General features: G+C 42.6%; 1 protein-coding gene and 1 long non-coding RNA gene across 4 annotated transcripts; one reads left to right on the top strand and one right to left on the bottom strand.

The window, feature by feature from the left end:
* Window positions 1-2,679: 2,679 nt before the first annotated feature.
* Window positions 2,680-4,187, bottom strand: LOC109027357 (uncharacterized). Its single transcript, XR_002006517.4, has 2 exons — window positions 4,083-4,187; window positions 2,680-3,465 (listed from the first exon to the last, which is right to left on the bottom strand). It is a non-coding gene; the product is annotated as an uncharacterized lncRNA (long non-coding RNA).
* On the top strand, window positions 4,019-17,692 carry DYRK3 (dual specificity tyrosine phosphorylation regulated kinase 3). Of its 3 annotated transcripts, none has more exons than XM_004028284.3 (4): window positions 4,115-4,263; window positions 5,360-5,453; window positions 6,135-6,246; window positions 15,887-17,692. In XM_004028284.3, the coding sequence occupies exons 2-4, from the start codon at window positions 5,437-5,439 to the stop codon at window positions 17,462-17,464; spliced, it is 1,707 nt and encodes a 568-aa protein (XP_004028333.1). In that variant the 5' UTR covers window positions 4,115-4,263; window positions 5,360-5,436; the 3' UTR covers window positions 17,465-17,692. The 3 variants fall into 3 exon arrangements, with proteins under 3 accessions (XP_004028332.1, XP_004028333.1, XP_018885345.1); XM_019029800.2 differs by lacking the exon at window positions 4,115-4,263 and adding an exon at window positions 4,282-4,346; XM_004028283.5 differs by lacking the exon at window positions 5,360-5,453 and having other exon boundaries at window positions 4,019-4,263.
* Window positions 17,693-20,571: the final 2,879 nt, after the last annotated feature.

The raw sequence follows: 20,571 nt of genomic DNA, 5'->3' as shown, positions 1-20,571 counted from the left end.
TCTTACAGTTCTGGAAGTCAGAACTCCTAAAATTGAGGTGTAAGCAGCGATTTGTTCCTTCTGGAAGCTCTAGAAGAAAATTTGTTTCCCTGCCTTTTCCAGCTTCTAGAGGCCACCTTCATTCCTTAACTCACGGCCCTTTCCTCCATCTTCAAGACCAACAACAGCATCTTCAAATCTCTTTCCCTCTCTGACCTCTGCTTCCATGGTCACATTTCCCTCTCTGAGCCTCCTGCTTTCCCCTTCCATCTTTTTTTTTTAGATGGAATCTCACTCTGTCACCCAGGCTGGAGTGCAGTGGCATGATCTCTGCTCACTGCAACCTCTGCCTCCTGGGTTCAAGTGATTCTCCTGCCTCAGCCTCCCGAGTAGTTGGGACTACAGGCACACACCACCATGCCCAGCTAATTTTGTGTTTTTAGTAGAGACGGGGTTTCACCATGTTGGCCAGGGTGGTCTCGAACTCCTGACCTCAGGTGATCCGCCCACTTCGGCCTCCCAAAGTGCTGGGATTACAGGCATGAGTTACTGCACCCAGCCTCCCCTTCCGTCTTAAAAGGACTCCTGTGATTACAGTGGGCCCACTCAGATAACCTAGTAAAATCACCCCATCTCAAGATCCTTAACTTCATCACATTTGCTAAGTCCCTTTTTGTCAAGTAAAGTGACATATTTACAGATTCTTGGAATTAAGATGCGGACATCTTTGGGGAACTATCATTCTGCTTACTATCTTCAGAATCTTAAATCAAGAGAAACTATGTCACAGAATTCAAGGGTCCAGTGGTCTAGCCTGGGCTAGCCTGCCAGGCTCAGGGAATACAGGTGGAATACAGGCAGTCGAGGGGCTGAGTTTTTCAACCAAACAGACCAGGGTTTGAATTTCAGTTCATCACTTACTGGCTGGGTGACCTTGGGCAAGTTATTAAACTCTGAGACTGTTTTCTGAAGTGTAGTATGGAGATAACACCTATCTCACAGGACTACTGTGAGTTTTAAATGAGCAAATATGTTAAAGTGCTTCAGATAGTGCTTGGAACATAATAAATACTTAGCAAATGGTAATGATGATTAGAAAGACTCCTGGTTTGGTTTCAAGATTTCAGAAATGAAGCTTCATATGACCCCTCAGGGCTATAGGTGGAACTGGTCACGCTGACTTAGGAGGAACAAGTGGAAAAAGATGGCAAAAGTTTTGGAAAAGAAAAATAGGTGAAGAGTTTGGGATAATAAGGACAACCTTTAGGGTTTAGGAGACACAGAACTAAGTGTGTCTTAGTTGTAGCTGTACTACAGCACTGCGGGCATGGCTTTTGTTTGCTTTGTTAATAAGGGGCATTTTTCAAATCTTGGTGGAGAGGGGAGGGCATAAGAACAGGAGATGCCTGAGGTATAGAAGAGAGACAGTTTTCTGAGGCTCCAGAAAAATAAGCCATGGCTTTAGTGTTCCAGTGAGCTAGATTTCAGTGTTTCTGAAAAAAATAGCAAGTATATATTTCAGGAACACAGGTCAATTTGAGGTTAACATAGCTTGAGGAAAAAAGTAAGTTTCACTGGTTCTCTCCAATGATTTTTAAAAAATATTTTCCAATTCTGTGATGCACATGTCACAGTAGGCATTATGGCACATTTTGCTGTACGGAAATGTCAATGAAACTTGTCCAAACTTAACATAACCTACCAACAGCTATTTTATCACAAAATTCCAGGTAAATGTGGCCACGGGGATGTTTTCTTAATCTGTGCATTTGAAACTTTGATCACATTGTGAATGTCCCAGTGGGTTTTTAAGATCCTGGAATAGTTGCATCTTTTTTACTGTTGTTTATTTCCTTAGTCAATGTATTAGAACTTGCAGGTACCTTATTTTGCAGGTGTCTTGGAATTGGCTTCAAAGGACAGACATGCATCTTATATGACTTTTGGCTAATTCATGGTGGGTAAATCTGACTTTAACTGCATGGAGAATGATAATGGTGATTTTAAACTACTCTTGAACGAGGCTTTGGAGGGGAAGAAAGGGCATGAATGATGTGGAAACTGCTTGGGAGCTGGAGGGGACAGGGCAGCGCTCAGCAGGGGTGTGGAGGCTCCTGCCAGATCCCTTATGGGACGTTAACCCCATCATACAGGGGCTCTTTGAAGAAACATTGGGTCACTAAGGTCAGAGATTTATGAAGCTCCAGCACCCTCGAGGAGTCCTCTTTCCCTTGACCATGGGAACAATAGGCTAAAGACAAAGGCGGCCTCTGTATTTCCCACCTTAGGGGCAAGAAAGGGAGCAAGAACGCTTCCACTTGGCTCTGGAAGATGTGTCTTAAGCACAGACTGCGGATGCAATCCTCTCACGAGCAGTGATTCAGAATGAGGTAAGAAATCATGTGGGGGCAAGTCTCATTCAACTGTTTAGGGAGGGCAGTAAAGTGGTCTGAGGTGTCTACATAAGTACTGAGAACGGGGATTATTTAATAGAATTTTGCAATCTTAGAGCTGGAAGGGTCTTCAACAGTAACCTCGTCCAATCTTTGCGTTGCCATGGAACTCTTTCTTCAAACAAAAGCTTCGTAAGAGCCCAAATACAAACCCCTGTGAAAGCAGAATTGCTCTGGTTGCAGAGTGGGGAAAGGGAGAGACAAAAAGAAAAAGTTTATTTATAAAATAAACTTTAAAAAATCATCATGAAAGAAAACTTTTTTATTTATACGTATATCATAGAAAGGCTAAAGTAACATTGATCACAAAAAATAAAATTCCCCAAACCAATAGATTATTAGTTTATACAGTGAAGATACTTTGGCTCTTTACGGACATTTTTACTTGGAGTCACGAGAACAGAGAATATGACTTTTAGTCACACGGAAATGAGCCTTGGATGGGAATTTTTAAGATTTATGGGAACTGTGTGCTATGCTGATTTGGGACAATGAGCGTTCTAGTCCCACCAGGTGGCGCCCGCGTTCGGCATTCTGAGAACGTTTGGTGTCTTGTGGACTCCAGAATCTGGACGGTCCGACCGCCTCGTGCTTGGTGGGTTTACAAACTCTGACTGGTTCTTACCACCCATCTTCCAGGAATTTTTTTTTTTTTAAAAAACAAGCCAACCCATAAAACATCTGACCAGATGCCACACTCAAGAAAACACTTGTGTTCGGGTGTTTTAACCTCCAACGATGGAAATCTGCTTAACATTGGTGTTTCTGAGGTGTCTTAGCATCAGAAAAGGAAAAAGACACATATACACACATTCTAAGGAAAAAGTCAGGAAGGGCCTTGCAGAGGTAGGTCCTGGTGCGCCAAGAGGACGGTTAGGCGTTAGAAGCTTCTAGTTCAGGGTTTGCTGCTTCATGCTCCTGAGGAAGCGCGGCTCCTTTGGCCTCAGTTTCCTGCGCTGCCTTCCCGTCTGTGGCTGACTGTTGCAGGGGAGTCAGACAAAGGCCCAGCTTCTATTCTGCATCCCAGCTAAGTCTGTAAAAGACGAAAGTCGTCGGGTACCTCGGTTACTGAGATCAAATGTTCATAAATGGAGGCATCGTGTCAATAAATGGGTTTATTATTATTGCTTTCTTATGTAACTCACCAACCCCCGGAGGGCCGTCCCCGCGGTGGGAAAGCCTAAAACAATACACATATGTTTTCACTAATTTAAAATTCATACTGAAGCGGGAGGTTTTAGAACTTCCAGGACGCAACGTGCTATTAAGGGACCGTGAGGGGCGGGCAGCCCTTCTGGGATCGCGGGCTAACGGCTACTTTCACCCCTCCTTCTCCGGACCCCTCTCTTCGTCTACAGCTCGCGCCAGGGGACCCGAGCAGCCTAGGCCGCGAGCTCCTCGCCTCCAACCTCCCGCCTCCCGCGCCAGTACTAGCGCCGGTTAGGAGCGCCGCGCGGCCTTTACCGGCCACGGGCCCCGCCCCTGTGCGTCAGCGCGTAGCTGCGCCGAGGCGTTTCCCGGGGGCGTGCCGCGGTTGCTAGGCGACCAGACCGCTCCCCCTCCCGCCCCTGCAGCTGCGTCTCCCCACTTCCCAGCTGGGGCCAGTCGGGAGCGAAAGTACGCTGAGCTGCAGTGTCTGGTCGAGAGTACCCGTGGGAGCGTCGCGCCGCGGAGGCAGCCGTCCCGGCGTAGGTGGCGTGGCCGGCCGGACCCCCAACTGGCGACTCTCCCCGCGCGGGGTCCCGAGCTAGCAGATGGGAGGCACAGCTCGTGGGCCTGGGCGGAAGGATGCGGGGCCGCCTGGGGCCGGGCTCCCGCCCCAGCAGCGGAGGTAACGGCGCCACGGGGTAACGGGCTGGAGGCGCTACAGGGAGCGGCTGGCGCTGGCAAGAGAAGCTTGGGGGTGGGGTGGAGGTAGAGTGAGCCCTCAGTAGGAGGGATGAGGGCAGGGGTCTGACTGCCTCCCCGGGACCGCCCCCACCTCCTCTCTATCAAGGCCCCCTCCCCCCATCCCTGTCTCACCGGGCGCGGGGGAGGGGGCTAGAGCGGAGTTAGAGCAAGAAGAATTTCCACCCCTGGATTCCCTCTGAAACCCTAGATCGGGGTATATGTTAAGGGATTAGGAAAATCTAGGACTTTTTGTGGGGCTTTTTATTAAAGGGGGGGGAGCCCGGGAGCAATACCTTGGAAAGAAGCCCTGTTGCTTAGAGCGGATAACCAAGGGCTGAACTCTTGGGGTTTGCTGTGAGGGGTGCGGTCTAGTTTCGAATGTACAGGTTGTGGGCTGTGCTGGGTACGGCTTTCTCCGGATCCTATTTTGAGAGATTCCCCACCTTGCGTTGTATTTTACACCTAAATGGAGAGAAGAGACCCCTGCTTCCCGCTTTATTTGCATGCAGACTCTTGTTAATTTCCTCTGGCTGTTAGTCACTAGGCAATTTTGCACGTTTTCTTTTTCTTTATATATGTGGACGCCTATCCTGGTTTGTTTTATCAGGCTTATGGCAAAGGGTCAGTCACATCCAGAATATTTGGTTTCTGTTGGTGAAGCCATTCCCTGTTAAAAATATAAATAATTCTATCAGAATGTGAGCATGTTTTTAAAAAGAGCATTCCAAAAATATTTGTAGCGGTTTTTTTCCCTTTATATTTTTATAACACATCTATAAAGAAAACTCTAGAATGAATTTCACAAAACAGTTTTTAAAGGTGACCAGAATATTCCAGGATATTTTAAAAGACGTTAAAAAATTATTCCTCTGCAACATCGTCATTGTTATATTCATAGTGTATCATGTAAAATGATACAATGAAATGCTGATGTGTGTAACTGGGAAATCCGTGTTCTTGGTAGCAGATGAAATACATTATTCAGGGCCATCTTGTGGATTAAATAAATCCTCTCCGTCTTTTGTGTTCCCTTACAGTGGTGGAGCCACAGTGTTAAAGAACAGAGAAGTGATCCTTAATCATTTAGAATTTTGCCTCCACCATCCACCAGAAAATGAAGTGGAAAGAGAAGTAAATTCAATACATTTTATAATTTAGAGCATCCTTTTAGTGTTTGCTGTAGTACTTACTGTATTTTTCTACAAGTTAGGTAGATGTAAGTAGGTAAGTAAGTAAATGAATAAAGAGAAGACAGCCTTAAAAAGGCCTTTTATTTCTTGCCTGTAAGACCCAGAAGTGTGTAGACTGGAGCTAGTCTTCCCATTAACATGGGGAAGACAGGCTCAGAGGAGAAGGTAGCACTGGGGAAGACAGGCTCAGAGGAGAAGGTAGCACAGCCAGTGTTAGAGCTGAGATTAGAATCCAAGTCTCTGACTTGAGAAACTATTACCTCTGTTAGTTTTTTCTGGTCTGTTTTTTTCTCTGTGAGCTTCAGATTCAAACTAGCCTTTATTTTCAAGTAGTGAGTTATTATGAGATCCTTCTGATAGTCCTTATTGTGTTTAACAACATTCAGAAAGACTTGTTTCAACTATTTTAAAGTACAAACCTAGAAATGCTGTCCTTGAAAAACAAAAGTTGGATTTCCTCTGTTCCTCTTCCAAATACCCCAGTTGTTTGTATTCAGTGCCAAAATGTAGTGTAGACATTTATTTCTATTACTGTTCCTTGTAGCAGATATGAAGCAGTTAAGACATAGGATTTTATATTCTTCAGTTACTGACAGATTTTGTCTGTAATCCTTTTAACTAGGTTGGGGGATGGTGTCTATGACACCTTCATGATGATAGATGAAACCAAATGTCCCCCCTGTTCAAATGTACTCTGCAATCCTTCTGAACCACCTCCACCCAGAAGACTAAATGTAAGTAAAAGAAGTCATTCTTTGTACATGAATTGTTTTGGAAAGGAGGAAGTGCTGCTTAATGCTCAAGGTACACTTATGTATCACTGACAACCAGACTTTTTTTTGGTTTCTTTTTGATTTCTCTTGACTTTGGAATAACAATGTCTGTGGTCCAAATTTAGCTTTTCAGAATGATTTCAGTTTGGCGCTCACCTTTTTATTTCAGTTTCCACTGGGATAAATATATAGCACTAGGAAAAAAATAATATGCTACTTTTATTTAGGTAATGCTTATTTTTGTATAGGATGATATACACCTAGTATTACAAAGGCTCCTTTTAACAAAAATAAGAAACAGAAAACATCTCGGAATTCATAGATCTGTAGGGGTTTTTTTTCCCCTGCACGGTGGAAATGCAGTCTTCGTTTATTAGTATACTAAAGAGAACCATTTTATAGATAGATGATAACTACAACAGTTTGGTTTTTAATGCATTTAATCATTTTGGGGACTGCAGACACTTAGCTTTTTTTTTTTTTTTCTTTTTTTTTTTTTGAGGTGGAGTCTCTCTCTGTCGCCCAGGCTGGAGTACAATGGCATGATCTTGGCTCAGTGCAACCTCTGCCTCCCGGGTTGAAGTGATTCTTCTGCCTTAGCCTCCTGAGTAGCTGGGATTACAGGCGCGTGCCACCACGCCCGGCTAATTTTTGTATTTTTAGTAGTCAGAGGTTTCACCATGTTGGTCAGGCTGGTCTTGAACTCCTGACCTCGTGATCCACCCGCCTCGGCTTCCCAAAGTGCTAGGATTACAGGTGTGAGCCACCGTGACTGGCAGCTTTTTTTTTTTTTTAACTTAAGATAAAATTAATTTGCATTCCTTCAGCATGCATAGAGTGGTAGGCAGAGCAGGGTTTGGCCAAGTTCCGTGAAGTGACAAAGAGAGGCTATCCTATGACTTTAAAATTTCCTGCATATGTCATCAGATGAACAAACTGAATAATTGAATTGACTCATTTGTAATATTTCTCTTTCACGTTTCTGTGTTTAAGACCTGAAATTGTTTCTATATGGAAAAATCACTTCTATTTTTCATAGTCCTTCCTGTTGTCATCAGTTTTTGCTTAAAAAATCAACCTTTTTCCTTTTTTTTTTTTTTTTTTTTTTCCTGAGACGGAGTCTTACTCTGTCTTCCAGGCTGGAGTGCAGTGGTGTCATGTCAGCTCATTGCAACCTCCACCTCCCGGGTCCAAGCAATTCTCCTGCCTCAGCCTTCCTGAGTAGCTGGGATTACAGGCGACTGCCACCACACCCAGCTAATTTTTGTATTTTTAGTAGAGACAGGGTTTCACCATGTTGGTCAGGCTGGTCTAACTCCTGACCTTAAGTGGTCCACTTCCCTCGGCCTCTGGAAGTGCTGGGATTACAGGTGTGAGCCACCGCACCCAGCCCTTTCCCCACTTTCAACACTAGTAGTATACAAAACGTGAGCTAAAAATATTTTGAAGGCTGGTCACCCTATTTTTCGTCCCCTTTTTGGAGTGTAGTGGGGTTTCTTTCCATTCTTTGCAAGTTGTTTCTTTAATATGTCAAAATGTTTAAGAACTTCAGAACCATATACATCTTGTGTTGCCCATCAGATTGCTTGGTTACTTGCTGCCAATTGGTTCACCTCTATAGGAAACTATTTGCAATTGGGTTGAAGTGTTAACATCTGACTTTAAGTCATTTTAACTGATTTTTTTTTTTTTTTTTGAGATGGACTCTCACTCTGTCACCTAGGCTGGAGTGCAGTGGCGCAATCTTGGCTTACTGCAACCTCTGCCTCCTGGGTTCAAGTGATTCTCCTGCTTCACCCTCCCAAGTAGCTGGGATTATAGGCACCAACCAACATGCCTGGCTAATTTTTGTATTTTTAGTAGAGATGGGGTTTCACCGTATTGGTCAGGCTGGTTTTGAACTCCTGACCTCGTGATGCACCCACCTCAGCCCCCAAAAGTGCTGGGATTACAGGCGCAAGCCACTGCGCCCAGCCAAGTCATTTTAACTTTGATTCAGAGTTAGCCGATGCTATTTACCTTCCAGTAGGTTACTTATATTGTATGTTTCAGGATCAAAAATGAATTTCTTACTGCATGGTGTTAGGCATGACAGTTTTGTGAGGGAGCAAGAAGATTTTAGATGTCTTACTCATTATTACTCATTTCTTTCTTTCTTTTTTTTTTTTTTTTTTTGAGACCGAGTCTCGCTCTCTCACCCAGGCTGGAGTGCAGTGGCACAATCTTGGCTTGCTGCAACCTCCATCTCCCGGGTTCAAGCAGTTCTCCCTGCCTCAGCCTCCCGAGTAGCTGGGATTACAGGCATCTGCCACCATGCCTGGCTAATTTTTGTATTTTTAGTAGAGATGGGGTTTCACCATGTTGGCCAGGATGGTCCCGAACCCCTGACCTCAGGTCATCCACCCACCTCAGCCTCCCAAAGTGCAGGGTTTACAGGCATGAGCCACCGCGCCTGGCTGTCTCTACTCATTTTGCTGAAAAAAATAAAAAATAAAAAATGCCTTTTGACCTCTTGGTGCCACTTACATTTCATTATGCCATGACTCTATCCCGAGATCCTGTTACTTTTTTTACAAAGTTTTCTAGCTTCATTTATTCAAGATGCTCCTACGTTCTCATGGTAAACTATAAATCATCTGCCCATAGGCTTTTATTGGGTTAAGTTTTGTGTTACAGGGATTTAGGGTTTGGGAGCTGGGGAAAAGATAGGGTTTTATATCTGAGTGAGAAGGATATTCCTTTATTCCTTTTGAATTTCTCAGCAAGATTTTTCTTTTTTTTTTTTTTTTTAAGACAGAGTCTCGCTCTGTCACCCAGGCTGGAGTGCAGTGGCGCTATCTCGGCTCACTGCAAGCTCCTCCTCCTGGGTTCATGCCATTCTCCTGCCTCAGCCTCCTGAGTAGCTGGGACTACAGGCACCCACCACCACACCTGGCTAATTTTTTGTATTTTTAGTAGAGACAGGGTTTCATCGTGTTAGCCAGGATGGTCTCGATCTCTTGACCTCGTGATCCGCCCGCCTTGGCCTCCCAAAGTGCTGGGATTACAGGCGTGAGCCACCGTGCTCGGCCTCTCAGCAAGATTTTTAAGACTTGATTAATACAGTAGAAGATTCTATTTAAAATGCCAGAAGCCCATCAAATTAGCAGGGTATGTGAAGCATTCTTATGAAATAAAACATGATAAATATGACATTATTCATGTCTCTGGATATAATTACATGGTTAAGAAAATACTTGGTAGAGTCAGTCATATACATTGCTTGGTTATTGTGATTATAACCCTAGACTAGAAATATTTAGTGTTTTTTTTTCAATAGGTTTTTGGGGAACAGGTGGTGTTTGGGTTACATGAATAAGTTCTTTAGTGGTGATTTCTGAGATTTTGGTGCACCCGTTACCCGAGCAGTGTATACTAGACCCAGTGTGTAGTCTTTTATCTCTCACTCCTCTACCACCCTATCCCCCAAGTCCCCAAAGTCCATTGTGTCATTCTTAAGCCCTTGCATCGTCTTCATAGCTTTGCTCCCACTTATGAATGAGAACATACCATGTTTGGTTTTCCATTTCTGAGTTACTTCACTTAGAATAATGGTCTCCAATTCCATCCAGGTTGCTGTGAAAGCCATTATTTCATTCCTTTTTATGGCTAAATAGTATTCTATGGTATATATATATACCATAATTTCTTTATCTACTCCTTGATTGATGGGCATTTGGGGAAATATTTAGTGTTTTAAAACAATTATAGTTTAATATGTGTGAACACTGTAGATTTTTTTAGAACAATGGAAGGAGGGTTTTATTTATAACACATCAGACTTGATATGTAATTGATTCAGGCCAGTATTTGAGTTATTTACAGGAAAGGAAAGAAAGTTAAGAAGAGAACCCCTCCCTGAAAGGATTTCCTATTTAATGTGCTGGGAAAACTGGCTAGCCATATGTAGAAAGCTGAAACTGGATCCCTTCCCTACACCTTATGCAAAAATTAATTCAAGATGGATTAAAGACTTAAATGTTAGACCTAAAACCATAAAAACCCTAGAAGAAAACCTAGGCAATACCATTCAGGACATAGGCATAGGCAAGGACTTCATGTCTAAAACACCAAATGCAATGGCAACAAAAGCCAAAATTGATAAATGAGATCTAATTAAACTAAAGAGCTTCTGCACAGCAAAGTAAACTACCATCAGAGTGAACAGGCAACCTACAGAATGGGAGAAAATTTTTACAATCTACCCATCTGACAAAGGGCTAATATCCAGAATCTACAAAGAACTTAAACAAATTTACAAGAAAAAATCAAACAACCCCATCAAAAAGTGGGCAAAGAGTATGAACAGACACTTCTCAAAAGAAGACATTTATGCAGCCAACAGACATATGAAAAAATGCTCATCACTGGCCATCAGAGAAATGCAAATCAAAACCACAATGAGATACCATCTCACACCAGTTAGAATGGCGATCATTAAAAAGTCAGGAAGCAACAGGTGCTGGAGAGGATGTGGAGAAATAGGAACACTTTTACACTGTTGGTGGGACTGTAAACTAGTTCAACCATTGTGGGAGACAATGTGGCAATTCCTCAAGGATCTAGAACTAGAAATACCATTTGACCCAGCCATCCCATTACTGGGCATATACCCAAAGGACTATAAATCATGCTGCTATAAAGACACATGTACATGTATGTTTATTGTGGCACTATTCACAATAGCAAAGACTTGGAACCAACCCACATGTTCATCAATGATAGACTGGATTAAGAAAATGTGGCACATATACACCATGGAATACTATGCAGCCATAAAAAAGGATGAGTTCATGTCCTTTGTAGGGACATGGATGAAGCTAGAAACCGTCATTCTGAGCAAACTTGCAAGGACAGAAAACCAAACACCACATGTTCTCACTCATAGGTGGGAATTGAACGATGAGAACACTTGGACACGGTGGGGAACATCACACACCAGGACCTGTCGTGGGGTGGGAGAAGGGGGGAGGGATAGCATTAGGAGATATACCTAATGTAAATGACGAGTTAATGGGTGTAGCACACCAACATGGCACATGTATACATATGTAACATATGTAACCTGCGTGTGGTGCACATGTACCCTAGAACTTATAATAATAATAATAAAAATATAATAATAATAATAATAAATAACCCCTCCCTGTGCGGAAAAATTACCTCCCAGAATTCTCCAGATTCACTGGAGAAGATGATATTGATGGTGGACTACACTGAAGTAGCCTGCTCTGTTCTGGAAGGCATGCTTCAAGAGAGACATAAAGTGCAGCCTATGTTGAGAATGTGAACAGGAGAGTGGGTGAGGTAAGGCAGATGTAGTGGGGATGGTGAACCTACAGAATGGTGGAGGCAGGGACAGCACAGCCCCTTTTAGGTACCCAGAGGGTTCCTACTTGAAATTTGGACACTTCTGTGTAGTTCCCAAAGGCAAGGTATGACTTATTTTGCAAGGAGAGAAATTTAGGCTTACTTTAAGGAAAAACCATGAGTCAGGGATTCCAAGTGACATCTTTAATATTATTGTAATAGTTCTGTGGAAATTACATTTCTGATATGTATCTGTTCTTATTAATGTTGTGTACCTGAGACCCTCTCATTATCACAAACAGAAATGAAGACCTTCAGAGCCAGTGCAGCCTTACACGTAAGCAGAGTAGGGGAAATTCCCAGGGACAGACGCTGCACCACAAATACCTTTCCTAACAGCTTGTCACTGGTAACTGCAGTTCCTAGAGAGGCATTCCTTTGGGTTAGGGCATTGATCTTCTGTTGAAGTTCAAATATCCATGGAGAGGTAACACAGTACATTGTATAGTGAGTGGAAAGCATGTTTTATGTGGGGAGAAAGTGGGTGAGGCAATTCAGTGTATCCTAAGTGAAGGTCTATTGTGGGGGCCCTCATTGAGCAGAAGGCATAATTAGTGCTAGACGCTTGATGGAGGGAGATCAGGCTGGAGAAATGGAGGAAGCCGCCAGCAAGAGAAGAGAGAAAAGGGGAAGGGGAAGGGGAAGGTTGTATAGGAACTTAAACTTTAATGTATTGAGAATTTTGCTGAATTGTAACCAGTGTCTTTTAAATATTTTATAGTTGGTGAAATTATTATTTTTAATTAGAATTTGATTCACACAACATCCTGCAAGTAGATATTATCCACATCTTACAGATAAAGAAACTGAGGCTCAGGAAGGCAACAGGGACCTACAGCTTTTTTTTTTTTTTTGAGAAATAGTCTTGCCCTGTCGCCCAGGATGGAGTACAGTGATGCAATCTTGGCCCACTGCAACCTCTGCCTCCTGGGTTCAAGCAATTCTTCTTCCTCAGCCTCCCGAGTAGCTGGGATTACAGGCACACACTACCACACCTGGCTAATTTTTGTATTTTTAGTAGAGATGGGGTTTCACCATGTTGGTCAGGCTCGTCCCCAACTCCCGACCTCAGGTGATCTGCCCACTTTGGCCTGCCAAAGTGCTGGGATTACAGGCGTGAGCCACCACACCTGGCTGGACCTACAGCTTTTAAGTAGTGTAGCCAGGACCCCAACCCAGGCCTTCTGACTCCCTGTTTCTTCAGGATGTGTTTCAAAGACTTAAGCCGTAAATATTTAGATGAATTAAAGTTAGGTAGTAAAGATTTTAAGGAAAACTAGCCAAGATGCTTGTAGATGTTTGTTTTTGTTATGTAAATCTAATTAAAACCAAATAATTAAAATTCTTTTCCTAGTTCCACCAAATTTATTCCCTAATAGATTGCAGGCTGGAATGCAGTGGTGCGATCTCAGCTCACTGCAACCTCCACCTCCCCGGTTCAAGCAGTTCTCCTGCCTCAGCCTCCCGAGTAGCTGGGAATGCAGGTGCGCACCACTACGCCTGGCTAATTTTTGTATTTTTAGTAGAGACAGGGTTTTGCCATGTTGGCCATGCTGGTCTCGAACTCCTGACCTCACGTGATCCACCTGCCTCGGCCTTCCAAAGTGCTGGGATTACAGGTGTGAGCCACCACGGCTGGCCAATATTTAGATTCTATATGCGGGCCTGTTTATTTTCTTGACCAGTGATAGTTTTCTATTTTGGTATCAGAGAGACTATATGTACTTGGGCAATATCTGGCCCCTTTATTTTAAAACTAAATGCCAAGCTGTGGCTACATTTGAACTGGCTGCTTGACTTTAAGATCATATAATACATCATGTAACTGTAAGTGTTCTGTAAATATTTAAATTGATTAAATGACTTTTAAAAAGGAGCAAGCAGGACTTTTATAACTGAATTACGGGGGCTGTCTGAGGTATGCCAACACTTAAATTTTTGTCATTTATGTTTTTTAATATTGTTTTTTGTTATTTATTTTTGGTAATTTATAAATACAATTTTTGTTTTGCTTAGGTTATATTAAAATTTCTAGATTTTAAAGGTTTGACTACTTTTTAGCTTACATTTTTAGAGATTATAACTGTAGCCCAGAGCTCCTCTGGAATTAATCTGTTCCTCATACTACAGGCTCTCTGAAATTATCAAACAGATAAAGGACATAATTCTTCAGGGTCCATTGAGAAAAACAGTTGTTCTTTTAAGTATCCTAGACTTCCTTTTATTTATCCTAGACTTCCTTTTATTTTTAACAACAGATTTAACATTTTTATCTTTCCAGCCCCTTCTTAGTATTTTTCACTTATTTCTTTTTTTATTTTATTTTTTTGAGACAGTCTCTCACTCTGTTGCCAAGGCTGGAATGCAGTAGCGTGATCTTGGCTCACTGTAGCCTCCACTTCCCAGGTTCAAGCGATTCTCCTGCCTCAGCCTCCCAAGTAGCTGGGATTACAGGCATGCATCCATGCATCACATCTGGCTTTTTTTTTTTTTTTTTTTTTTTTGTATTTTTAGTAGAGGTGGGGTTTTGCCATGTTGGCCAGCCTGGTCTCAAACTTCTGGCCTCAAGTGATCTGCCCGTCTTGGCCTCCCAAAGTGCTGGGGTTACAGGGATGAACCACCATACCTGGCCAAAGTTTTTATTTTATTTTTTATTTTATTTATTTATTTTTTTGAGACGGAGTCTCACTCTGTCGCTCAGGCTGGAGTGCAGTGGCATGATTTGGCTCACTGCAACCTCCACCTCCTGGGTTCAAGCAATTCTCCTGCCTCAGCCTCCCAAGTAACTGGGATTACAGGTGTGCACCATCATGCCCAGCTAATTTTTGTATTTTTAGTAGAGACAGAGTTTCACCATGTTGGCCAAGCTGGTATCGCACTCCTAACCTCAAGTGATCCACCTGCCTTGGCCTCCCAGAGTGCTGGGATTACAGGCGTGAGACACCACACGTGGCCAAAAAATTTTATTTTTTAAGGTGTACAGTATGATGTTTTGATATACATAGTGAAATGGTTACTACAGTCAAGCCAATTAAATGTATCTATCATCTCTTATAGTTACCCTTTTTTTGTAATAGTAATTAATTAATATTAATTTTACTTAGGTGTTTGGTTGTTCTTGTCCTTCTTTTCCTCCATCTTATTTCAAAAAACCTTGTTTCAGTTCAAAGAATCTTAATTCAGAGGAGTAAGTAGAGCTTTTTTCTGTGGGTCACTATCCCTTCCAGGAGAAGATTGTGGAAAACCTGGTGAAAGGAGTAGTACTCCTTTATCAAGTAGGCTCTTGCTAGGGAAGAGTTTTATAAGTACCCCAGGGACCTTGGACCCTCACTGTTATCAGGTACTTGAAGAATTGGTCCAGATGATCTCAAAAGTTCTCTTTAACTTAGAGCTTTTGTGATTCAATGAGCTGAGTTAAAAGGCTACAGTAATTTATGTGGGGACCTGGGAGTAGATGATTGAGCACTTTGTTGATTCCAGGCCATAGTCAACATTCAGCCCTGCTAGTCTACAGGTGCTGGGAGAACCTGGTGCTGAGTTATGTTAATGGGAAGGGCCCTTGAATAGGAGCCAGAAGACCTATTCTGGTTCAAATTCTGCTTCTGTCACTTGATAGTACCGTCTTGTTTACACTTCAGTATGCATTATTTTGATCATGCTATATGTCCTTAATATTTGGGAAGATACTTGAAACAATTAGTAAACAGTGTAAGGTAGTGCATATATTATACATAATCAAGTACCAAATTATGTGGCACAGACTGGAAAAGCTGCAGTTAGGATATAAGATTAATTAGTATGGTCTTGGCATAGTTCTAAGTGGAAGAGAGAGGAATTAAACTGGGCTTTGAAGGAATGTAGGAGTCAAGGGGATGAGGGGTGGAAGGATTCTCAGTACAAGGACACATCTGTAAGAAGGAACCTGGCATGTGGGGGGCATGGTAAGATCATCTTGTCTTGAACAAAGCAAGGCATGTATGGGGGTTAGGGATGGCCGCAATATTCAGGGAGTCTGAAAATTAATATAACACAAGTTGCTAGAGACTCTTGCTTTTCTTATCTTCTTTTTGGGTCATTTTAACCTTAAAGTAAACATGACTGGACATGTTTTGTTGTTATTCAGTTGGAGGAGGGAGGATTCTTCCATCTTTCTAATGTTTTTAATGACTTATATTCATTTTCTCTTTCATAGATGACCACTGAGCAGTTTACAAGAGATCATACTCAGCACTTTTTGGATGGAGGTGAGATGAAGGTAGAACAGCTGTTTCAAGAATTTGGCAACAGAAAATCCAATACTATTCAGTCAGATGGCATCAGTGACTCTGATAAATGCTCTCCTACTGTTTCTCAGGGTAAAAGTTCAGATTGCTTGAATACAGTAAAATCCAACAGTTCATCCAAGGCACCCAAAGTGGTGCCTCTGACTCCAGAACAAGCCCTGAAGCAATATAAACACCACCTCACTGCCTACGAGAAACTGGAAATAATTAATTATCCAGAAATTTACTTTGTAGGTCCAAATGCCAAGAAAAGACATGGAGTTATTGGTGGTCCCAATAATGGAGGGTATGATGATGCAGATGGGGCCTATATTCATGTACCTCGAGACCATCTAGCTTATCGATATGAGGTGCTGAAAATTATTGGCAAGGGGAGTTTTGGGCAGGTGGCCAGGGTCTATGATCACAAACTTCGACAGTACGTGGCCCTAAAAATGGTGCGCAATGAGAAGCGCTTTCATCGTCAAGCAGCTGAGGAGATCCGGATTTTGGAGCATCTTAAGAAACAGGATAAAACTGGTAGTATGAACGTTATCCACATGCTGGAAAGTTTCACATTCCGGAACCATGTTTGCATGGCCTTTGAATTGCTGAGCATAGACCTTTATGAGCTGATTAAAAAAAATAAGTTTCAGGGTTTTAGCGTCCAGTTGGTACGCAAGTTTGCCCAGTCCATCTTGCAATCTTTGGATGCCCTCCACAAAAATAAGATTATTCACTGCGATCTGAAGCCAGAAAACATTCTCCTGAAACACCACGGGCGCAGTTCAACCAAGGTCATTGACTTTGGGTCCAGCTGTTTCGAGTACCAGAAGCTCTACACATATATCCAGTCTCGGTTCTACAGAGCTCCAGAAATCATCTTAGGAAGCCGCTACAGCACACCAATTGACATATGGAGTTTTGGCTGCATCCTTGCAGAACTTTTAACAGGACAGCCTCTCTTCCCTGGAGAGGATGAAGGAGACCAGTTGGCCTGCATGATGGAGCTTCTAGGGATGCCACCACCAAAACTTCTGGAGCAATCCAAACGTGCCAAGTACTTTATTAATTCCAAGGGCATACCCCGCTACTGCTCTGTGACTACCCAGGCAGATGGGAGGGTTGTGCTTGTGGGGGGTCGCTCACGTAGGGGTAAAAAGCGGGGTCCCCCAGGCAGCAAAGACTGGGGGACAGCACTGAAAGGGTGTGATGACTACTTGTTTATAGAGTTCTTGAAAAGGTGTCTTCACTGGGACCCCTCTGCCCGCTTGACCCCAGCTCAAGCATTAAGACACCCTTGGATTAGCAAGTCTGTCCCCAGACCTCTCACCACCATAGACAAGGTGTCAGGGAAACGGGTAGTTAATCCTGCAAGCGCTTTCCAGGGATTGGGTTCTAAGCTGCCTCCAGTTGTTGGAATAGCCAATAAGCTTAAAGCTAACTTAATGTCAGAAACCAATGGTAGTATACCCCTATGCAGTGTATTGCCAAAACTGATTAGCTAGTGGACAGAGATATGCCCAGAGATGCACATGTGTATATTTTTATGATCTTACAAACCTGCAAATGGAAAAAATGCAAGCCCGTTGGTGGATGTTTTTGTTAGACTAGACTTTTTTTAAACAAGACAAAACATTTTTATATGACTATAAAAGAATTCTTCAAGGGCTAATTACCTAACCAGCTTGTATTGGCCATCTAGAATATGCATTAAATGACTTTTTATAGGTCAATGCATCTTTGTTATTATTGTCAGATGTATTTCAACTGATGTATTATACTATTGGTTTAAATCTCTTTCTCTCAAGATAGAAGGTGTAGCAAAAGTATCCCAACTACTCCTCGCTTCTAGTGTCCCTCGGCGTCTGTTCTGGACGGGTAATTTGGGATGTGGTGTTAGTTGTGGCTGAGAGCCAGTGCTAGGTCCCTTGCCCCACTAGGCCATTCTCTAGGCTCATTCTAGGTGAAAGAGCTCACAGCAGACTGTGGGGTGGGGGAGCACCAGGAAGCTGTTGGTGACCTGGACAACTGGTGTCCCTGGTTTTCAGTGACTCATTCCTCTTCCCTTCAGTTCTCTGATGTTTGGTGTTACTATTTTATGTTGTTATTTTGCCTCTGATTTGTTTCCTAGTCACTCAAAGCATTTTACAGAAGCCTTACCACTTTACTAAATAACCCTGTAAGGTACTGATTTAAAAACTGAGTCATATGCATCTCTCCTCCTTTCCTCTCCCATGCCCAAGGAAGATAAAACAGCTTCTCTGCCACAATTGACCCAGAGTGGTAAAGATAGAGAATCAGCATGAAAACTGCAGTTCCCCAGCTTTGTGATACTCCACGGACCAGCCTCCTTGCTGCATTTTCATAGAATCTCTTCCTTATAAAAGTAATCACTCTCGGGTAAACCTTACTACAGTTTAAAAATGCTTCCCTCTTCTCTTTACAGCTACCTGCCACTTCAATGTGCCACAATTTTTCCCCCACTTTCACGTTAAGCTTAATGCTATTCCCTAGATCTGAGTGAACTTCAGTTAGAAGAAGAAAACTAAAAATCCAGAAACTGGTGATAATCAAGTTTTCCCTTTTTATGTTTCTTAATTTTATTCTCTTCAGCAGCTTTTCTTTTTCTCTGCTAAGATTTAAACAGTGAGGGCTGATAATAAAACTAATTGTTAAGCCAGTGTCCTACTTACAAGGGTGGAGACGGGACAGAAACTAACTCACTGCTACTGGGTTTTGTTTGTTGTTTCCTGTCCCTTCCTCTATTTCTGTCCTCTTCCAGAACAAAAGTATGCTCAAGTTCTATCCTAAATGTGTGCTCTTGGCTGGGTATAGTGGCTCATGCCTGTAATCCCAGCACTTTGGGAGGCTGAGGTGGGTGGATTCCTTGAGTCCAGGAGTTCAAGACCAGCCTGGGCAACATGGTGAAACCCTGCCTCTACAAAAAATACAAAAATTAGCCAGGCGTAGTGGCACATGCCTGTAATCCCAGCTACTTGGGAGGCTGAGGTGGGAAGATCACTTGAGCTGAGATCATGCCACTGCACTCCAGCCTAGGCAACAGAGTGAGACTCTGTCTAAAAAACAAACAAAAAAAAGTGTGTTCTTTAAAGTAGAATATTTGCTTTTTACAATATAGTTCTCAGAATGATCCAGTTCCATTTATTCTTCTAGAATGTGGTGCAAACTCGATGACATTGGAAGAGACTCTTTTTGTTGGGCAGTGTAGGAACAAGAAAAGAAAATAAAAATGCCATGAGTATATTATTTAAGGAACTTTTGCTTTATCCAAAAGTAGTCATGATTGCTGTAGCATAGGCTGTGAAAAATGAGAGAGTGCAAATCTCTCTCATTTAAATGTCCACAGTGGCTTTAGTCTCCCAAGTACAAGGGCCAGATGGCAGAGTACAGCTTAAACTGAGCCTTCAGCCTCATTAATAGGAGGAAGTCTTGGTACTTTTGGTGACTAAGAAACTGGATTATTTAAAACCTTAATTATCTCCTTTACTCCTGGTTTACAGAAGGCAATAAATATACAACTCCTTTAGATCCCTCTAACTCCTGCTGAATTTTCTTTCTTTTTTTCTAAGTCTGCATCCTATCTCTTGATTCCATTGCCTGAAGAAGCTGTGTGAAATTAGTCTGGTTATTGGTTTTCTTGTCTGATAGTGGCATCTTGATCTCTTCAGATGTCACACTAAATGCTGCTCATAACCCATCCTCTTCTTCTTTATTCATCACTGCCTTCTTCAAGGGAGGTCTTGAAACTGCCTCATCTACCTCATGATCTGCTAGTCGAGATAGTGACTCTTTGGAAGGTTGGTAGTCTCTGAATTATCCAATGTCTGCTTCCCCGCATTAACCACATTGCGTAGGTTTGGGAATTTTGCAGGTGCTAAATCTTCATGGCCAGGAAGACGAAACACCTTGAGAAATGGGAACATCTCTTCACTGTGTTCTTGGATCAGCCTTCTTTCAACTACCAAGAAAAGGGTGATTTCTCTGCCAGCTCCAGGAAGTAGTACAGCATGATTGAATCCTTCTTCAGTGAATCTTTTCATTGTAACTTAGGGTGTAAAAGCTCATATCTACTCAAAAAACTCAAATCTACTGTTTCAGTAGATATGAGCTTACGTTGACGTATGAATGGTTTTCCTGTAGGCCCAACAGTGTCATGACCCTCCAGTTGAAACAAAGCATGAGTTATTTTTATATCGAGTCCTTGAACTGCTAGCCAGGTAGATGTTTCCTTGAAGTCCAGAGCAGGATCCAAGTCAGATGAAGGAGGTGGCACACCTGGCTTAACTGCAGATCAGGGAGCATTGAACCTCTACAATTTGCTGCATTGGATTTCTGCATGGGTTTCTCACTGAATAGTAAATTAGAGAAAATGCTACTTTTACTATTTTGCATTTTATATCAACATTAGCAGCCTGTTCCCACTCAGGTGCTGTCCAAGGCACATGTTTCCTTGGGATGTTTGGACAGAATGATCTGGCTTGATGTATTTCTTGGGCTCTGGTACCACATCATAGAGTTGGTTAAATGTAGCCAGCAGCAGTGTCAAGACAGCTGACACTGTCTTCCAAGAGTGAATGCATTGGCCTTTGGA

Source organism: Gorilla gorilla, chromosome 1 (assembly GCF_029281585.2).
Source record: "Gorilla gorilla gorilla isolate KB3781 chromosome 1, NHGRI_mGorGor1-v2.1_pri, whole genome shotgun sequence".
Taxonomy (NCBI): Eukaryota; Metazoa; Chordata; class Mammalia; order Primates; family Hominidae; genus Gorilla; species Gorilla gorilla.
The sequence above is the reverse complement of the archived record's forward strand: the minus strand, read 5'-3'. Positions and strand labels throughout refer to the sequence as shown.

Bases quoted from the DNA above. Each gene is read 5' to 3' on its own strand.
- DYRK3 (XM_004028283.5), top strand. From the start codon at position 4,187: ATGGGAGGCACAGCTCGTGGGCCTGGGCGGAAGGATGCGGGGCCGCCT. The intron at 4,264-6,134 runs GTAACGGCGCCA...CCTTTTAACTAG, and splicing joins CTCCCGCCCCAGCAGCGGAG to GTTGGGGGATGGTGTCTATG. The intron at 6,247-15,886 runs GTAAGTAAAAGA...TCTCTTTCATAG, and splicing joins CTCCACCCAGAAGACTAAAT to ATGACCACTGAGCAGTTTAC.